We start from the raw sequence: 19,206 nt of genomic DNA, 5'->3' as shown, positions 1-19,206 counted from the left end.
GTTCATTCGTTGGGTGCCTGGGGTCATTTCCGACCCAGGAGGTGGAGGTCGGCTGCAGGTCAGCTGGGGCACAGGCTGCGCCCTTGAGCCACCTCTGGTGAGCGACTCCGTGGGTCACATGGGTCAACACAGGGTGCAGGTAGACTGACCGCCTCGTGGCCCCTGGAAGTTTTTTGGAAAATTGCTTTTTTAAACCTGTGACTAGCTTGTTTTCATTTGCGTCTGTGCCCAAGAATAGAGTTCAAAAATAGCGTGGGTGTTCCGGGTGCTCGTGAGTCCAGGTGCTGCTGGGTGGTGCTGGGAAGGGCAGTGGGAGCCGCCTTGGCCGGTTCTGCCCGTGACCCCCAGTCACCCTGTGGCGTCTGCTCGCTCTCTGAGGGCCTCAAGTGTGCAATCCCCTGGCATCCTTGAAACCCGGTTCCTGTCCATGCATAGCTGCCCCACCACAAGGGGGAGTCCTCCCGGGCTGTAGCGGCCTCCGCAGCCCTGGGTCCAGTTCAAGAGCCCCCCCGAAGAAGCCCTGATGTCCTCCCCCCACCACCGGCTTTCCCCGGGGTACTCGGACTCAGCTGGGGCCTTGGCCCCTCTGGACAGACAGTCGCAGAGCCCAAGTCCTGGTGCCCTTGCCCCAGAGTGCTGCCCCCAAGCCACGTGCTGCGGCAGCCAGAGCCTCCCGGGAAACTCGGAGCTGGGGACCCCGACTTCCCTTCCTGCTCAGCCTTCCCCTGCATGCTTCCCCAGAGCTGGAAGCAGATAGGCCAGTGTGCCCTCCAGCCTCGCAGTCTGGGACAAGTGACGGGCACACATCCCTGCTGCCTAGACGGACCTGCTCGAAGGGGCCGGTTCTTTGCAGGAAGATGGGCCTGTCCCTTCCCGGGTAGATTGGGGTCCTCAGCCCCCCCTGCCTGTCAAGTCCAAAAGCAGCTTCTCAAGGCCCCGGGCTCAGACCTTGAATGTGGGTGCGTGTGCGCACCCCTGGAATGGTGTAGCTGCTCTTTTGAACTTGATGGGATCTAAATTTGGACTCTTAGGTTCAACATTAGCTGCTTGGCCAAGGCATGGCATGTTTGGGGTTATTTTTAAGCCTTTTCGAGAGTTCATTCCTCTTGGAAAGGTCTGAATCTGCTGTCCCATGAGACTGTTACCAGGCCCACAGCCACCTTCTGACCCATACTCTGGCACCCTGTGGGGGTGAAGCAGCGAGGCCCTTCTGTGCCCACAAGGTGCACCCGGGGGCAGGGAGGAGTGGCCACCGGGAGAGGAGGCTGCCGCCATACCCACCTTCATCAGAACTGTTTAGATGGGTGCTGAAGCTGCTTCGGAAGGCTCGGGAGTCACCATACACGTGATGTCTTGACCGCGGAGTATCTTTAGCCCCATGTGGGAATCACGGGGACCGGGGACGGATACAGAGCTCGAAGGCAATACAGTCCACTTTGTATGTTTATTAACAAAAACCAGGCCCCTAGGGAGCCATGGTGTGTCGATACCCAGTTCCACTCACATAACGTGTGCCACCGCCCCGGGGACTGTCCCAAAGTGCTCCCCACCCCTCCAGCCTCCTTAATGCCAGAAGGAACCTCTGTTCCTCCAAGTTTTATTCTCACAATGTTCCCCTCCAGCAGCTGGCTTTCAAACCACTGTCCCTTTGCAGCCTGGAGGCAGAGCAGACAGGCCGCCACCCCCATGGCCCAGGCTCCGCCCCGAGTGCTCCCTCCCCACATCCTAGCTTCTCCACTACCATCTGGAGACCCACCTTTTGCAGAAGACAGAAGGAAACTGGGAAACAGGTAACGTGACCGAGGCAGCAGGAGGGCCCGTCCAAGCCATGCTCATGGATAGGGCAGGTTCCCATTCACCCCAGCTCTGCCTGACGGTTCACCCCCTCCCTGTGAACCTGGGGGGTGGCTGTGCTGAGGTACAGGAGCAGCGGCATTTTGGGGTGCTCCCGGAGGTCCTGGGCCCGTGGGCCTGAGCCCCAGGAGCCAGCCCTCCATGCAGCCGACCTTCCTTCCTACAGACTCTGCCCCCAATGCAAATGCCTTAGCTCTAAGCGCAGGGTTGGGGCTTTAAGGCACGAACGAAGGTTGGGGGCTGTGTTCACGGCAACAGCTCCCCAGGCACAAGCCTTCCTCTGCTGGCTTCTCCCCATTTCCCTCCCTGACCTCCTGGTCATGGAGATGCCTGTGGCCCCCAGGACCCTGACCTGGAGCCCACACCTGCGCTCAGTGCTTTGCGGGCCTGGGACCCTGTGCTCCTACCTGGAGTCTGCAGACAGGAAGCTTGAGGCCTGCTTGCTGGGGAAGGAGATCCTCGAAATGGGTTGTATTTTGCAGCTTTTCTTAGGAAAGCCCCCAGACTGTAAAGCTAGCCCCAGAGTGTAAGAGCACCCCTGTCTGGTCTCTTTCCAGGAGGGAGACGTAGCTGTAGGCGCACTGCTGGGGGCCGGGAACCTTCCCTCTGCTGCTACACAGACACACAGAACTAGGACAGAGCTGGCAGACACCCATGCACGCCCAAGCTTCAGCTCAGGAAACGTGTGACAGAAGCAAAGGGACACAGACACCCCAGATAAGCTGGCCACCTCGGCCCAGCCCTCATGAAAAGGAGTCCAAAGAGTCCACGACGACCCCGTAAATGCCAGGATCTGAGACCCCAGCGGCGCCCCTTGTCCGCAGCCCACACTGCTCTCACCACTGCAGGGGACAGCAGGTGACCAGGTCAGGGGCACGGAGGGCCTCGGTCACTGCGACCCTGCCCGGCAGCCTCTGCAGGCACCGCGTGCAGCCTGAGGCTCAGAAGGCTGGGCCAGCCCTGCCTGCATGGGGTTGGCCAAACCGTAAGCCCCTCACTTCCCCCGGGGCATGCAGCCTGGCTTCTGCCCCAGGCAGCCTCTGCTCCAGTGGGGCAGGCGAGGGAGGCCCAGAGTCCCCAGTGCCGTCCATGCTGGGCCTGAAGATTCTCTGCTGGTACCCTGGGGACCGGACCCAGGACTGCCGCTGATCCTGGGGGTGCACGGCGACAGACGGATGGGCTTCCGGGTTAATTCTCCTCGGCTCTCCAGCGACAGGGGGACGACCCCGCCCTGGCCAGTCTGCGCGTGCTCAGCTTCCTCCGCAGGGAGGAGAGCGTGCCCCCCAGGACCCTGCGCAGCCCCAGGCCGTCGCGGCTGCAGGGCAGGCCGGGCCGGGGTGCGGGGAGCTGCCCCGTGAACATCCCCCACCCGGCCAAGGCATCCACAGCCCCGTCCACCTGGGCCAGATCCTCCTCTGTCACCTCCCGCTCCAGGGCCCGGATGCACAGTGCCAGCCACTGCCCGTGCTCCTCGATGGCTTCGCACGGGGGCCCGAGCTGCGGCGGGCTCTCAGGGATGGCCAGCGAGCCCAGCCCCTCCTCGTGCTCCAGCTCCGGCCCCACAGAGAAGCTGTGGCTCCCCGCGTCAGGGGTTAGGGGCTCCGACAGGCTGCTGCCCGGCTCTGACGCGCTCCCGCAGCTCAGACCCGAGTCTGTGCTGCCGGGCAGGGTGTCCGCCGCAGACGCCGCCCCCGCATCCTGGCTGGTTCGAGGCCGCATCCCCGCTTGAGTCCAGGCGTAAAGTCTCTGGGAGGGAGAGACAGAGGCTGGGCTGTGTGGCTGCCGCCACTTGAGCCAGAGTGCTGCCCTAAGACCCAGCCCCTTTGTGGGGGACCACCCTGCCCCCACCAGCCCGGGCCCCCCAGGGCTCCCGATGCAAACACTCAGAAGCCGCGCATGCCTGAAGTTCAATTTAACTCACACTGTATTAAGAGCAATAAATACTCAGAACTTCTCCTGCACATGGTCTTACTTTTCTGATCTTTGCTCTCACTTCCGTCTGGTGTCTGCATGGTGAACACACCTGTGACCACGTGCTAGATAGCCCTTCCCAGCACTGCTCCCAGTATCCCCCACACCCCTCTGAGGCTTGGTCGGTGTTTCCAGCACCCCACTGACCGGAACAAGGGCACAGCAAGGACTGTTCCCCGCCCAGCCCTCCATCAGCACTCGGTCACTGCCAGAGCGTCCAGGGACCGACCCGGGTTCCAGGGCCCCCGTCTTCCTCCTCCTCCTCTGAGCCCCTCCAGTCACATGGGTGAGGCTCCAGAACAGGCTCCCTTCCTGGGCAGGGGTGTGTGCAGAAGGGGGGAGCGCCGGGTCAGGGGAACACAGGCCCGAGGAGGGACACAAGTGAAGACACCCCTGCTTTTCATCAGCCAGAGCCAGCCACCTTCTCTACACGTGCCCTGCAGCGTGAGCCCCCGCCCCCTAAGTCCTCAGTAGGGCTGTGTTGGGGGGGAGGCCTTCCACCTGGACTGGAGAGCCCATTTCCCAGTCACCCAGAAAAGATCTGCATCGGGAGGCAGCTCTGGAACTTGGAAACACCCAGCCTGCTAGGTCAGCAGTCGTCAAAGTGGGGTCCCTGCGCGGCAGCACTCCTAGGAGCCTGAGAGAGGCAGGCCCTCCCGTCCAGAGGGGCGAGGTCAGAAACTCCCTCCTGCCTGAGAACCTGTCCAAAATGGAGTCTGGCATTCCCCACCTTCACCACTTATCGCCTCCCCCAGGACAGTGGTGAAGCCCTCTCCCTGGGTCCCTGGGCCCCTGGACGGGCCTGGGACCCTGCTGTGGGCAGCGCCTTGAGGCGACAGCAGAGGGCAGCATTGACCCGCAAGCTTGGCCTGGCCACCTCCCCAGCGCCTGCAAGGGCTTCCTCCTCCCAGGGGCTGGCCTGGCAGACTGGGGGGAAGCTGGAGGGGGCGGCTTGGGCCCTGTGCGATGCCGGAGGGGCCCTGAGCAGATGCAGGAAGTGTTAGGATAGGCCCAGCACCTGACCAGCGCTCAGAGAGCGTGGCCTGAGAGAGAAAAACCATCTGCCCCTCTTCCCTCCCACAGAGCAGCAACCTGATAGCCACAGCCCCCATCACTGGGTGCAGACCGTGGGCCTGGCGCCCGGCGAGGGCCATGAACACTGCCCAGCACCAGCAGAAGGCCAGGAGGTTGGCACAGGGGTCTGTTTCACTTGGCCTGAAGGTCTCGCCCACAGGGCCCAACTCTCGGCCTGCTGCCCCCGATACCATGCACGAGGCCTCCTAGGGCACTTAGATGCCCTCTCTCCCTGCCAGCGCGCCGGCGGCTCACCTTGTACCTGTCGACAAGCTTGAAGCCGAGGACGTGCTGCAGCTTCCGCAGACAGATAGGACAGAGGTCCAGGGGCCGCCGCAGGGCCTCATCCAGGCTGAGCGCCCCCTGCATGAGGCAGTGCAGCCAGCGGCAGTTCCCCAGCCCCAGGAGATGGCAGAGCTCATGACATGTGACCTGAGGGAGACCACATAGCAGCATTGCCCTTGCCGCCGTGACCCCGGCCACCAGCCAAGCCCCCAATGCTGGGGTCGGCGCCCACAGGAGCCCCCATGGCCAGGAAGCAGGCCCTGTGCCCTCGCCCCTGCTCCCGACGGCACAGGGCACAGGTGGGCAGCTCCGGAGCACCCAGGGCCCACCCAGCACGGGAGCTGGGGCAGCAAACAGGTTCACACCCCAACCCTGCCTACTCCCAGCTGCGTGAGCTCAGGCAAAGGTGTGGGCGGCTCCAAGCCCTGTTGTCTGTGCTCTGGACAGCCTGGCCTTCGGCATGGGGCTGTTTGGAGCGCTCAGGCCCTTCTGGCTGATTGCCCATCCTCAGCAGCGGCCTGAACTCACCAGAGCCCCCGGGCCTTCCATCCTCTTGCTGCCCCATCTCCTCCCCGCCCCCCCCCTGCCCCGTGCACTGACCCCACGCCCTGGCCTCCCTGCCCACCTTGCAGCACTGGACCATCCCCAGGGCACTGAAGCACACAGTTGGGCCTCCGTCCTGCCCGGGAGTCACAGGGTCATCTGTGGCCACCTCCACCAAGGCTGGATCAGAGGCGCGGGGTCCCGATGGCAAGAGATCCCCCGAGAACCGGGCAAAGCTGCAGACGCCTACCTCTGGGAGAAACAAGACACAAGGCGGCATCTCATGGGGAGCCTGGGAGCAAAGCCACCCTGTCCTTGGGATACATGGGTCCTGGAGCCCGGCCCTGCCAGCATGCCTCCACAAAGGCCACCGCGAGGTCCCTGCCCGAGAGGAGGCAGGACTTGGGGGTGTGCATTCTGGAACAGTTTCCAGGTAGGGTGTTGTCCTCCCAGGAGAGTTGGGGCTCCCATACACTTGCTGCCCCACCCCTGCACCCCAGGGTGCGGCCACCCACCCCTAAGCACGGCTGGGGCAGGGGCTGCCGGGGCGCCGGCTCACCGTGGCCTGGAAGGAACTTGCCGAAGGTGAAGCTCCAGGCCTCGCAAGGGTACAGGTCGGACAACGTGAGGCCCAGCACGCACAGCGCATCCCCCGGCTTGCTGTTCTTCAGGAAAGACAGGATGCCGTCTGCAAGGGGAGAGGGCCCGAGGGGCGGTGAGGGGGCGGCCGGGCCCCTGTCTCCCCAGCCCAGGTTCCGGACTGTTCTCTTCCTCTGCCTGTGGCCAGGCCCTCCCTAAGTCAGGTACAAGCTGGCCACATTCCACAAGAAGCTCATGGTCCGAGGTGGGAAGTCCCAGCAGCCACACTGCACAACACAGAGCAGGAGCCACAGGCCTGGGCCTCAGGGTCAGGCAGCCGGGGTCACGTGAGCAGGCCCTCAGGGTCTCCATTTCCAAAACTCAGAAGAGCTGGCTCGGACGGGGTAGTTGAGAGGCCCAGATACATCCCAGTGGGGACGCCAGGAAGGCCACTTGACCAATGGGACCAGTGTTCAGGGGACAGTGTCCCGGCAGCCACCAGATACAGCAAGAGCCCCAGAGACCCATGTATCCGAGTCCCCAGGGCCTGTGAATGTGCTGCCTCATAAAGCAGCAGGGATGCTGTGGACATGATTAAATTAAAAGCCTTAAAAACCAGAAGTTACTCTGGATTTTCTGGGTGGGCTCAGGGCAGTCATTAGGGTCTTCAGAGGACGAGGCAGAGAGGATCAGAGAGACCTGAAGGTGATGGTGGTGGGCAGAGACACAGCAGTCCAGGACCGAGCCTCGAGCAGGGCTGTGTCCCGTAGGCAGGGGCAAAGAGCCAGCAAGGTCTAGGACCAGAAGAGGGTCTCAGTGGCCAAACCTGAAACCTGGCACACAGGAAGGACCCACCAGCATCAGGACAGCACATGCCCCAGCCGAGAACTCCCTGCCCCCCTGAAAAGTCCATGCCCGTAATGGGCTCCTTGTTAATGCACACTGAGGACTGTGAGCTCACCTCCTGCCGAGGAGGACCAGATAAGCCGAGTGAAACGCAAAAAAGCTTCTTAAAGTGTCCTAGGTAGGGTGGCAATGGCCACAGGGGACACCAAGCCCATCCTGGGGATGGGGGGGGTACAAAGCAAACTTTTCTCCTGGTCACGGTGGCGACTAGGTTACAGGTGTGGTCGTCAAGGCTCACAGAGCTGTTACAAAGGGACAATTTCCCTACACGTGAATTATGCCTCCGTAAACAGGATTTAAGAAAAACCAGAGACCTGATGAGAAATCAGAACAGGGATGGGGGGGGGGGAGGATTGGAGCAGGAAGCTTAAGGCTGAGCTGCTTCTGGGATTGGTCCGGGTGCGGGGAGTGCAGGCTGGACTCCCAGGGCCGTGGGTGGCCCTGAAAAACTGCCCGCCTCTGTCTCGGGCACCACCTGCCCGTACCTGGCAGAGGACATCCAGAAGCCTCCCTAGAGCCGATCACATCGTCCCAGGCCACGAGTTCTTCTCAAAGTTAAACTAACTTTCCAATTAAGATGGCTAACGATGAAAAATAACAAGAGATGCCGACAGGAAGGCAGAGGGAGCAGAGAACCGCGGGCGCGCTCCAGGTGGTGGAAGCAGCCCCCAGCAGCCCCGTTCATGGTTTGAATACAGAGCTTAAATTCCAGCAGAAGTCGGTATTTTTAGAAGTGACACTGCTCGTTTGAGAAAGAATCCATGAGAAACTATAGAAATGCACAAGAGGAGACGTGAAATGCAGAATTCGGGGCACGGGGTCACGGCGTGCATGGTGCGGTGTGGGGGGATAGGTCAGGGGCACCAAGAAGGTACCAGACCGAGGGGAGGTAACGCACAGGGGAGGTATTGCACATCCAGGTAGAGCCCCGAGTGGGAAGGAAGAGCACCGCTGGGGGTTCCCGCCGCTGACGAAAGACCCCGGTGCACCCCAGACGTGGCATTTGCCCCTGCTGTGGACCCCTAGACTTGTGTCGGGCTGTCCCATGCATCTGAGATCTGAGAGCCTCCGGTCCATCTGTGCCACACACACCCCCCGCCCGCCGCTCTTGAGCTGCCAGCAACCCTGGGGATTTGCGGGGGCACAGGGAGGGGTCTTCTGGACTCACACAAGACTAAAGGCTGGAGCGAGGCCGTGCAATGCAGCGGGCAGCCGGAGGAGGGCTTGCTTCACCGGCCTGGTGCGCCCTGGGGCTTCCCCGTGGACTCGGGGCTGGGAGTCCCGCCCCACACCCGCGGGAGAGGGAAGGCAACTCTGCCCCACCCTCCCCCGCCCAAGGCTGGGAAATAGAGGCTCCCCCAGCAAAGAGGGGGAAGGGATTCCTGCCTCCCCCCGGGGGTCTTCCTCCCGCCCTCTGCCTCCTGGAAAGGGCCCCATGCGAAGTGGCAGAGGCTGCGCCCCGCCGCGCTCGCCCACCTGTGTGCAGCTGGAGCCTGTCCGAGTCCTGGCTGGGACGCGAGCAGCAGTGAATGGACGCGGCCGCCACCGAGGGCAGGCAGCGGACCTGCAAGCCCAAGAAGAAGGCCTCCGTGCAGTTCCTCAGGTGCTCCAGCAAACCGCTGCCCACCGGACCCTCGCTCAGATCTGGGGGCGGGGCAGTGCATCAGCCGCCCGGGCCCCCACCGGTCACACCCAGCAACCCCCCCAGTACCCAGCACCCCAACACCCCAGCACCAGTGTGCCAGCACATAGCACCCCAGCACCCAGCACACCCCCAGTGCCAGGCACCCCAGCCCCCAGCAACCCAACACCCCGGCCAGCACCCCCCACCACACCCCAGCACCCACCAGCATCTCTGCTAGCACCCCAGCACCAGCACCCCAGCACCTCAGCCAGTGCCCCAGAACCCCAACACCCCCACTAGCATCCAGCACCCTGCCAGCACCCCTACAAGCACCAGTACCCCAGCCAGCACCCCTGCAAGTACCCCAGCACTGCAGCCAGCACCTAGTAACCTCCTGTCAGCACCACGGCACCTCTACCAGCATACAGCATCTGCCACTAGCACCCCTGCTAGCACCCAACACCCCCGCTAGCACCCAGGACCACCTATTAGCATCCCAGCACCACCTGCCAGCCAGCACCTGAGCACCCCTGCCAACAATTCTGCTAGCACCCAGCACACCCACCAGCACCCCAGCAACCCTGCCAGGATCGAGTGCCCCCTCCAGCGCCCAGCACTCCCACCAACATCCAGCACCACTGCCAGTACCCCAATACCCTCACTAGCACCATAGCAACACAACCAGCACCCCAGCACCTCAGCAAGTGCCCCAGGACCCTCACTAGCACCCAGGAACCCACCAGCATCCCTGCTACTATGTAGCACCCTAGCACCCACATTATCACCCAGCACCAAGTACCCACACCAGCAAGGACATACACCCAGCCAGCACCCCTGCTGACACCAAGCACTCCAGTACCCCACCAGCAATCCGGCACCCCCGCCAGCACCCCCGCTAGTACCCAGCACCCTAGCACTCCCACTAGCACCCAGCGCTCCCACTAGCACTCCCCCACCCCAACCCCTGCCAGCATCCTGTGAGCACCCAGCACCCCAGCACCACACCAGTAACCAATACCTCCAACACCCCAGCACCCCCACTAGCACCCCAGCAATCCCACCAGAACCACTGCTAGTACCCAGCACCCCAGCAACCCTGCCAGCATCTCAGCACTCCCACCAGTACCCCAACAACCCCATCAGCACCCCAGCATCCCCCACTAGCACCCCAGCACATCCTGCCAGCACCCCTGCCAGCAATGTTGCTAGTACCCAGCACCCCAGCACCCCCACCAACACTTCAGCAACCCCACTGACACCTCAGCACCCCTGCCAGCACCCCTGCCAGCACCCTGCTAGCACCCAGCAACCCCACCAGTACCCTAACACCACTACCCACACCCCAGCACACCGCTAGCACCACTATTAGCACCACCATTAGCACCCCAGCACTCCCACCAGACACCTGACACACCCACCAGCATTCCAGCAACCCCCGCCAGCACCCTGCTAGCACCAAGTACCCCAGCACCTCCCACCAGAACCCTAACATCCCCACCAGCATCCCAGCACACGTGCCAGCACCCCTGCTAACACCAGCACACCAGCAACCCCACTAGCACTCCAGCAACCCCACTAACACCCAGCAACCCCGCCAGGAACCCAGCTTATTGCCAGCACCCCAGCACCCCTGCCAGCACCTCAGCACCCCTGCTAGCACCCCTCTAACACCCAGCACCCTAGGACCCCTGTCAGCACCTCAGCACCCCCACCAGCACCCAGCACCACCATCACCCCAGCATTGCCTGCAGGCACCCCCTGCCCCCACCAGCACCCAGCACACCCACTAGCACTGCAGCACCCCAACAGAACCCCAGCACCATTTGTAACCCAGCACCCCCTACCAGCACCCCAGCACCCTCACTAGCACCTCAGCACCCCCACCAGCACTCCTGCTAGCACCCAGCACCCCCACCAATGCCCCAGCAGCCTTGCCAGCACCTCAGCACCCCTGCCAGCACCCTGCCTGCACCCAGCACCCTAGCACCCCGCCAGCACCACTGCTAGTACCCAGCACCCCAGCACCACTGCCAGCATCTCAGAACACCCGCCAACACCCCAGTACACACCACTAGCACCCAAGCACCCCCCAGCCAGCACCCCATCAGGCACCAAGCACTCCAGCATTGCTGATGGCTCCAAGCACCCCAGAATCTCTGCCAGCACCCCAGCAATCCCACTAGCACCTAGAACCCCCACAAGCAACGCTGCTAGTACCCAGCACCCCAGCACCCCGCCAGCACCTCAAACCCCTGCTAGCATCTTAGAACCCATAGCAGCATCTCAGCACTCACACCAGCACTCAGTACCCCCACTATCACCCAGCACCCCCAGCACCGTATCACCCCTGCCAACACCCCTGCTAGCACCCAACACCCTAGCACCCCCACCAGCACCTCAACACCCCACCAGGACCCAGACCCCCACCAGAATCCAGCAACCCTTTTGTATACCAGCAACCCCCGCCAGCACCCTAGCACCCCCACCAATACCCCAGCAGCCCCACCAGCACCCCTGCTAGTACCCACCACTCCACCAGCAACTCAGCACCCCCACCAGTGCCCCAGTACCCTCACCAGCACCCCAGCACCCCTTCCAACACCTCAGCACCCCTGTCAGCGACCAGCACTCCCACTACTATAACCCTAGCACACTAGAAACCCCACCAGCACCCTCATTAGCACCCCACCACACCCACCTAGCACCCTAAAACCATTGCCAGCATTCTAGTACCTCCCACTAACACCCCTTCTAGCACCCAGCACTCCAGCACCCCTGCCACCACACCAGCACCCCCCAGAACCCCAGCACAAACACAAGCTCCCCACCACACCCCACCAGCACCCATGCTATCACCCAGTACACAGCCAGCACCCCCACAAGCAACCCAGCAACCCCACCAGCACCCTGCTAGCACCCAGCACCCCAGCACTCCCACCAGCACCCCCACCAGTACCCTAACACCCTCGCCAGTATCCCAGAACTATCTGCCAGCACCCCTGCTAGTACCCAGGCCCCAGCAATCCCATCACCATCTGAACATCCCACCAGCTCCACAGCACACCCGCCAGCAACCCAGCACTCCCACAAGCACCCTAACACCCCCGCCAGCACCAGAGCACCCCTCTTAGCATCCAGCACCCCTGCGAGCACTCTGCTAGTACCCAGCATCCCAGCACCACCACCAGCAACTCAGTACCCCCACCAGCACCCTGCTAGCACCCAGCACACCCTGCTAGTACCCAGCGCCCCCACCAGCATCCCAGAACTCCTGCTAGTACCCAGCACCTCCTCCAGCACCCCAGGACCCCCAGCCAGCACCTCAGCACCCCTGCCAGCACCCCTGCCGGCACCTAGCACCTTAGTACCCCCAGCAGCACCCCAGCAGCCCCCAAGACACCCCTGTTAGCACCCAATACTCCAGCACCCCCGCCAGCACCTCAGCACCTCCACTAGCAACCCTGCAACCCCACCAAACACCAGCACCCCCACTCGTACTGCAGCACCACCACCAATACCCCAGCACCCCCACTAGCACACCTGCTAGCACCCCAGCACCCCTGCCAACATCCCTGCTATCACTCAGCACCCCAGCATCCCTGCCCACCCCTACTATCACCCAGCACCAAGTACTCCCGCCAGCACCCCAGCACTCCCTGTCAGCACCCTGCAAGCAACCAGGACTCCAGCACCCCCACCTGCATCCCAGCACCTCCTGCCAGGACCATGGCTAGCACCCAATGCCCCAGCACCTCCACCAGCACCTCAGCACCCCACTACCACACAAGCATCCCACCAACACCCAAGCACCCCAGCACCCCCACCAGCACCCTAACAGCCCACCGGCCACCCAGTGCCCCCCTCCAGCACCCTGTTAGCACCTAGCACCCCAGCACCCACACCAGCACCACCTGCCAGCACCCCTGCCAGCACCCCTGCTAACACTCAGCAAACCAGTACCCCAGTACCCCGCAAGCACCCCCATACCCCCAACAGCACCCTAGCAGACCTGCTAGAACCCAGCACCCCCACTAGCACTGCGCTAGTACCCAGCACCCCAGCAGCACCACCACCACCTCAGCACCCTCACAAGCACCCTGTTAGCACCAGGCACCCCCACCAGCACCCTAACAACTCCATCTGCATCCCAGCACCACCCTCCAGCAACCTGCTAGTACCCAGCACACCCATTAGTACCCCAAACCCTCCCACCAGAACCCTAACATTCCCACCAGTATGCCAGCATACCCCATCAGCATCCCTGCTAGCACCCAGCACCCCAGCACCCCACTAGCACCCCAGAACACCCCCCAGCACCCTAACACCCTCATCCACATCCCAGCACACCCCATCAGCACCCTTGCTAGCATCCATCATCCCAGCACCCCTGCTAGCTCCTGTACTAGCACCAGCACCCCTACAAGCACCCAGTACACTAGCAACACTGCCAGCACCCAGCAACACTGCCAGCACCCAGCACCCCCACCAGCACCTCAGTATCCCCTCCAGCACAACACCCCTTCCAGCACCCAACACCCCCAGTATCTCCACAGTACCCCAGCACCCCCACCAGCATCCTAAGACCCCCGCCAGCATCCCAACACCTCCGCCAGCACCCCACTAGCACCCAGCGCCCTGGCAAGCACCTCCACAAGCACCCCAGCACCCCCACAAGGACCCATGCTATCACCCAGCACCCCAGTACCCCTACCAGCACCTCAGCAGCCCCGCAAGCAAGCACCCCTGCTAGCACCCAGCACCCTAGCACCTCCACTAGACCTCAGCAATCCTGCCAGCTCCCAGCACCCCCTAGTACCACAGCACCCCCATAAGCACCCCAGCACACCTGTTAGCACCCCAGCACCTCCACCAGCACCCCAGCACCCCACCAGCATCCCTGTTAATATGCAGCACCCTAGTACCCACGCCAGGACCTAATAGCACCCAGCACCCTAGCACCCCCACAAGCACTGCAGCACCCTCAGGGCACCTCAGCATCCCCACTAGCACCCCATAAAACCCACCAGCACCCCAGCACTCCCACTAGCATCCCAGAACCCCCACCAGCACTTCAATACCCCGCCAGCACCCCAGTACCCATATCACCACCCCTGCCAGCACCCAGTGTCACCTCCAGCACCCAGAACTCTGACAGCACCCAGCAGGCCCTCCAGCACCCCCAGGACACTCAGTAGCACACAGAACCTCATACCCAGAACCCATGCTATCACTCAGCACCCCGCCAGCACCCCAGCACCCCCCACCAGCACCCCAGTAACCCCACTATCACCCAACACCCCCACCATCAAACCTGCTAGTACCCAACCCCCCCCAGCACCCTGCTAGCACCCAGCACACCAACACCACAACCAGCACATCCCACCAGCACCCTAACACCCCCACCATCATCCGAACACCACCCGGCAGCACACCCCTAGCACCCAACACCCAGCATCCCCACCATCACCTCAGCACCCCTGCCAGAACCCCAGCATTCCCACAACCCGCCAGAACCAGAGCACCCCTGCTAACACCCAACACCCCAGCCACCCGCCAGTACCTCAGCACACCTGCCACTATACCAGCACAACCACAAGCACTCCAGTACCTCCATGAGGACCCATGCTATCACCCAGCAGCCCAGTACCCCCACCAGTACCTCAACACACCCAGCAGCACCCCTGCTAGCACCCAGCAACCCCACCAGCATCCCTGCTATGACCCAGCACCCCAGCACTCCCGCCAGCACCCTGCAAGCACTCAGGATGTCAGCACCACCACTAGCACCTCAGTCCCCCCCACCAGCACCCTAGCACCCCCACCAGAATCCCAGCACCTCCTGCCAGCACCGCTGCTAGCACCCAGCACCCACAACAACACCCACAACAGCACCCTAACACCTCACCAACATCCGAACACCAGCTGTGTGCTGGTGCCGGCATCCCTGCACCACCCTGCTAATACCCAGCACCCAGCACTCCAGTACCCCAGCCAGCATCTCAGCATCCCGCTAGCAACCAACACCCCGCAAACCCCAGCAACCCCACTAGCACTCCAGCATCCCCGCCACCACCACTGTTAGTACCCCACACCTCAGGACCCCTGCCAGCCCCTCAGCACTCCTGCCAGAGCCCTAGTCACACTGCCAGCACCCCAGCAACCCCAGCCAGCACCTCAGCAACCCCACTAGCACCCAGCACCCTGCCAGCAGCCCAGCTAATGTTCAGCACCCCGCCAGCACCCAGCAACCCTATTGTACCCCAACACCCCCCACCAGCACCTCAGCACCCCCACCAGCACCCTCGCAACCCCGCCAATACCCCAGCATCCCCGCCAGCACCGCAACAGCTCCGCTAGCACCCCTGCTAGTACCCACCACTCCTGCCAGCAACTCAGCAACCACGCCAGTGCCCCTCCAGCACCACAGAACCCCTGTCAGCAACAACACCCCCACTAGCACCATAGCACACTCCCACTAGCACACTAGAAACCCCACCAGGACCCTCATTAGCCCTCCAGCACACCCAGCCAGCACCCTAACACCCCCGCCAACATTCCAGCACCTCCCGCCAGCATCCCTGTTAGCACCGAGCACTCCAGCACTCCTGCTACTAAACCAGCACCCTGCCAGCACCCCAGCACACCCACAAGCACCCCACCATGCCCCACCAGCACCCATGCTATCACCCAGTACACAGCCAGTACCCCCACTAGCACCCCAAACCCTCCTTCCAGAACCCTAACATTCCCACCAGCATCCCAGCATGCCCCACCAGCACCCCTGCTAGCATCCAGCTCCCCAGCACCCCCACCAGCACCCCAGCATCCTAAGACCCTGTCCACATCCTAGCATACCCCACCAGCACCCCTCCTAGCATCCAGCACCCCAGCACCTCCACTAGCACCCCAGCACCACACCAGCACCCTAAAACCCCACTGGCATCCCTGAACCCCCCATGAGCACCCTGCTAGCACCCAGCACTCCAGGACCCCACTAACACCCATGCAACCCCGCTAGCCCCCTGCTAACACCAAGTACCCCAGCAACCCCACCAGTACCCCAGCACCTCCTCTAACACCACAGGCCCCCCGCCAGCACCCAGCACCCCCACTAGCACCACAGCACACCCACTAGCATCCCTGTACCCAAGCAAGCATCCCAGCACCCACCACCAGCACCCCAGCAGCCCTTCCAGCATCCCTGCACCCCCTGCCAGTGCCCTGCTAGCACCCAGCACCCCAGCAGTCCCACCAGCACCTTAAACCCAAGCCGGCATCCCAGCACCTCTCGCCAGCACCCCTGTTAACCCAGCACCCTAGCACAACTGCTAGCACTTCAGTAACCCCTGCCACCACCCCAGTACAAACAGAAGCACCCCAGTACCCCTACAAGGCTCCATGCTATCACCCAGCAGCCCAGTACCCCCACCAGCACCTCAACAACCCCGCCAGCATCTCTGTTATCACCCAGTGCCCCAGCATCCCTGCCAACACTCCTGCTAGCATCCAGCACTCAAGCATCCCGCCAGCACCCCAGCACTCGCAACTAGCACCTTGCACTCACCCAGGACCCCAGCACCCCGACTAGCACCCCAGCAACCTCTGCCAGCACCCTAGCCCCCCACCAGCACCACTGCTAGCATCCAGCACCTCAGCACCCTTGCCACCATACCAGCACCCAAACAGCTCCCAAGCACACCCACAAACACCCCAGTGTACCCTGCCAGCACCCGTGCTATCACCCAGCACGCCAGTACTCTGCCAGCGCCCCCACCAGCACTCTAACATCCCTTCCAGCATCCCAACAACCCCCACAAGCACCCCTGCTAGCACCCCAGCACCCCCACTAGCACCCCAAAACCTCCCACCAGCATCAGCACACCCCGCCAGTATTCCTACTAGCACCCAGTACCCCAGCACCCCATCAGCACCCTAAAACCCCACTGACATCCCTGTACCCCCAACCGGCACCCTGCTAGCACCCAACACCCCAGCACCCCACTAGCAACCATGCAAACTCTGCCAGCACCCTAACACCTTCACCGGCACCCCAGCACCCCCCACAAGCCCCTTGTTAACACCAAGCACACCAGCACCCCCACCAGCACACCAGCATCCCCAGCACCCAGCACACCCACTAGGATCCCTGCACCCACACAAGCATCCCAGTCCCCACTGCCAGCACCCTAACACCCCCACCAGCATAACCATACCCCCGTAAGCCCTCCTGCTAGCACCCAGCAACTGATCGCCCCTGCCAGAACCTCAACACCCTGCCTGCACCCCAGCAACCCCACCAGGATCCCAGCACTCCACAAGCACTCCAATACCCCCACCAGCACCTAAGCATCCCTGCTAGCACCCAGCCCCAACACCAGCACCTCAGCACCCCTGTAAGCACTGTTAGCACTCAGAACCCCACCAGCACCCTAACACCCTTGCCCATATCCCAGCACCTCCCTCCAGTACCCTGCTGCACCCAGCACCCTCAATAGCCCTCCAAAATCTCCACTAGCACCCTAACACCCCTGCCAGCATCCCAGCACCTCACCAGCACCCTGCTAGCACCCAGAACCCCAACACACCCACTAGTACCCCAGCACTCCCACTAGCACCCCAGCACACTACCAGTACCCTAAAATCCCACTGGCATCCCTGCACTCCCCACCAGCATCCTGGTAGCACCCAGGACCCCAGCACCCCACTAGCATCCATGCAAGCTCTGCCAGCACCCTAACATCCCCTTCGGCACCCCAGCAACCCCCACCAGCCCCCTGCTAACACCAAATACCCCAGTACCCCTGCCAGCACCAAAGCACCCCTCCAACACCACAGACCTCCTGCCAGCACCCAGCACCCCCACTAGCACCACAGCATACCTACAAGCACCCCTGGACCTGCACAAGCACGCCAGCACCACCCACCCAGCATCCTAACACCCCTGCCAGCATCCCCACACCCCCAACACCCTGCTAGCATCCAGCACTCCCGCCAGCACCTCTGCAGCACCTCAGCACCCCCACCACAACCCCAGCACCTGCACAAGCACCCCAGTACCCCAAGGACACATGCTATCACCCAGCACCCCAGTACCCCACCAGTGCCTCACCCTAGCATCCGCCAGCACATCAGCAACCCCGCCAGCACCCAGCACCCCTATCAGCACCTCAGCACCCCACCAGCATCCCTACTAGTATGTAACAGCCTAGCACCCACGCCAGCACCCCTGCTAGCACCCAGCACCCTAGCACCCCCACAAGCACCACAGGACCCCTGCTGACACCCCAGCACCCCCGCTAGAACCCTATCCAACCCACCAGCACCCCAGCACTCCCACTAGCACCCCAACACTCCCACAAGCACTTCAACACCCCCACCAGCACCCCTGCTACTACACAGCACCCCAGCAACCACCATCCCCCTAGCACCCACCACCAGCATCCCAGCACCCACATCAGCACTCCTGCACTCCCACCAGCACCAATCTCACCCTCAGCATCCAGCACCCCACCAGCACCCCCGCCACCACCTCAGCACCCCCACCAGCACCCCAGTAACCCCAATAGCACCCAGCACCCCCACCAGCAACCATCCTAGTACCCAGCACCTCAACATCCCCACCAGCACCTCTGCCAGCACCCAAGCACACCTGGCAGCCCCCCAACACCCCCAGCCAGCACTCCAACACCCCCCACCAGCACCCCTGCTAGCACTTAGAACCCTAGCACCCCTGCCAGCACTGCAGCACCCTCGCCAGTGCCCAAGCACCCCCTGCCAGCACCACAGCACCCACTGCCAGCACCCCTGCTAGCACATAGCACCCTAGCACCCCCCACCAGCAGCCCTGCTCACACCCAGCACCCTAGGACCCCCACCAGCACCTCAGCACCCCACCCCAGCACCACACTAGCACCCCCAACAGCACCCCTGCTAGCCCCCAACACCACAGCACCCCTGTGAGCAATCCTGTTAGCTCCCAGGACCCAGCACTCCCACTAGCACACCTGTACCCCACTAGCATGCCAGCATCCACACCAGCCACCCAGCACCCCTGCCAGCACCCCAGCACCCCAGCCAACACTTTAGCAACCCACCAGCAACCATTACCCTCAGCAAACCTCAGCAGCCCCACCAGCACCCCAGCACTCCCACCACCACACTATTAGTACCCCATAATCCAGGACCCCTGCCAGCACCTCAGCACTCCTACCAATGCCCTAGTAACCCTGTCAGCACCCTAGCGCCCCCTGCCAGCACCGGAGCAAACCTGCTAGCACCCAGCACCTGAACCAGCAACAGAGCTAGTACCCAGCATCCCAGCACTCCCAACAGCACCCAACACCACCATCACCCTAGCATCTCTTGCCAGC

The 19,206-nt window shown here is 62.8% G+C and overlaps 1 protein-coding gene across 2 annotated transcripts in view; it reads right to left on the bottom strand.

The window, feature by feature from the left end:
- Positions 1–1,436: 1,436 nt before the first annotated feature.
- Positions 1,437–19,206, bottom strand: part of AMZ1 (archaelysin family metallopeptidase 1) — a 33,780-nt gene continuing 16,010 nt past the window's right edge. For both annotated transcript variants that reach the window (XM_059154218.1, XM_059154219.1), the window contains exons 3-7: positions 8,689–8,856; positions 6,287–6,415; positions 5,810–5,979; positions 5,155–5,331; positions 1,437–3,600 (exon numbers count right to left, since the gene is read on the bottom strand). In XM_059154218.1, coding sequence (XP_059010201.1) covers positions 3,043–3,600; positions 5,155–5,331; positions 5,810–5,979; positions 6,287–6,415; positions 8,689–8,856 — 1,202 coding nt within the window. In that variant the 3' untranslated portion in view covers positions 1,437–3,042. The remainder of the gene's footprint in view (positions 3,601–5,154; positions 5,332–5,809; positions 5,980–6,286; positions 6,416–8,688; positions 8,857–19,206) is intronic.

The sequence above is a fragment of the Mustela lutreola genome, chromosome 17 (genome assembly GCF_030435805.1).
Source record: "Mustela lutreola isolate mMusLut2 chromosome 17, mMusLut2.pri, whole genome shotgun sequence".
NCBI lineage: Eukaryota > Metazoa > Chordata > Mammalia > Carnivora > Mustelidae > Mustela > Mustela lutreola.
The sequence above is the reverse complement of the archived record's forward strand: the minus strand, read 5'-3'. Positions and strand labels throughout refer to the sequence as shown.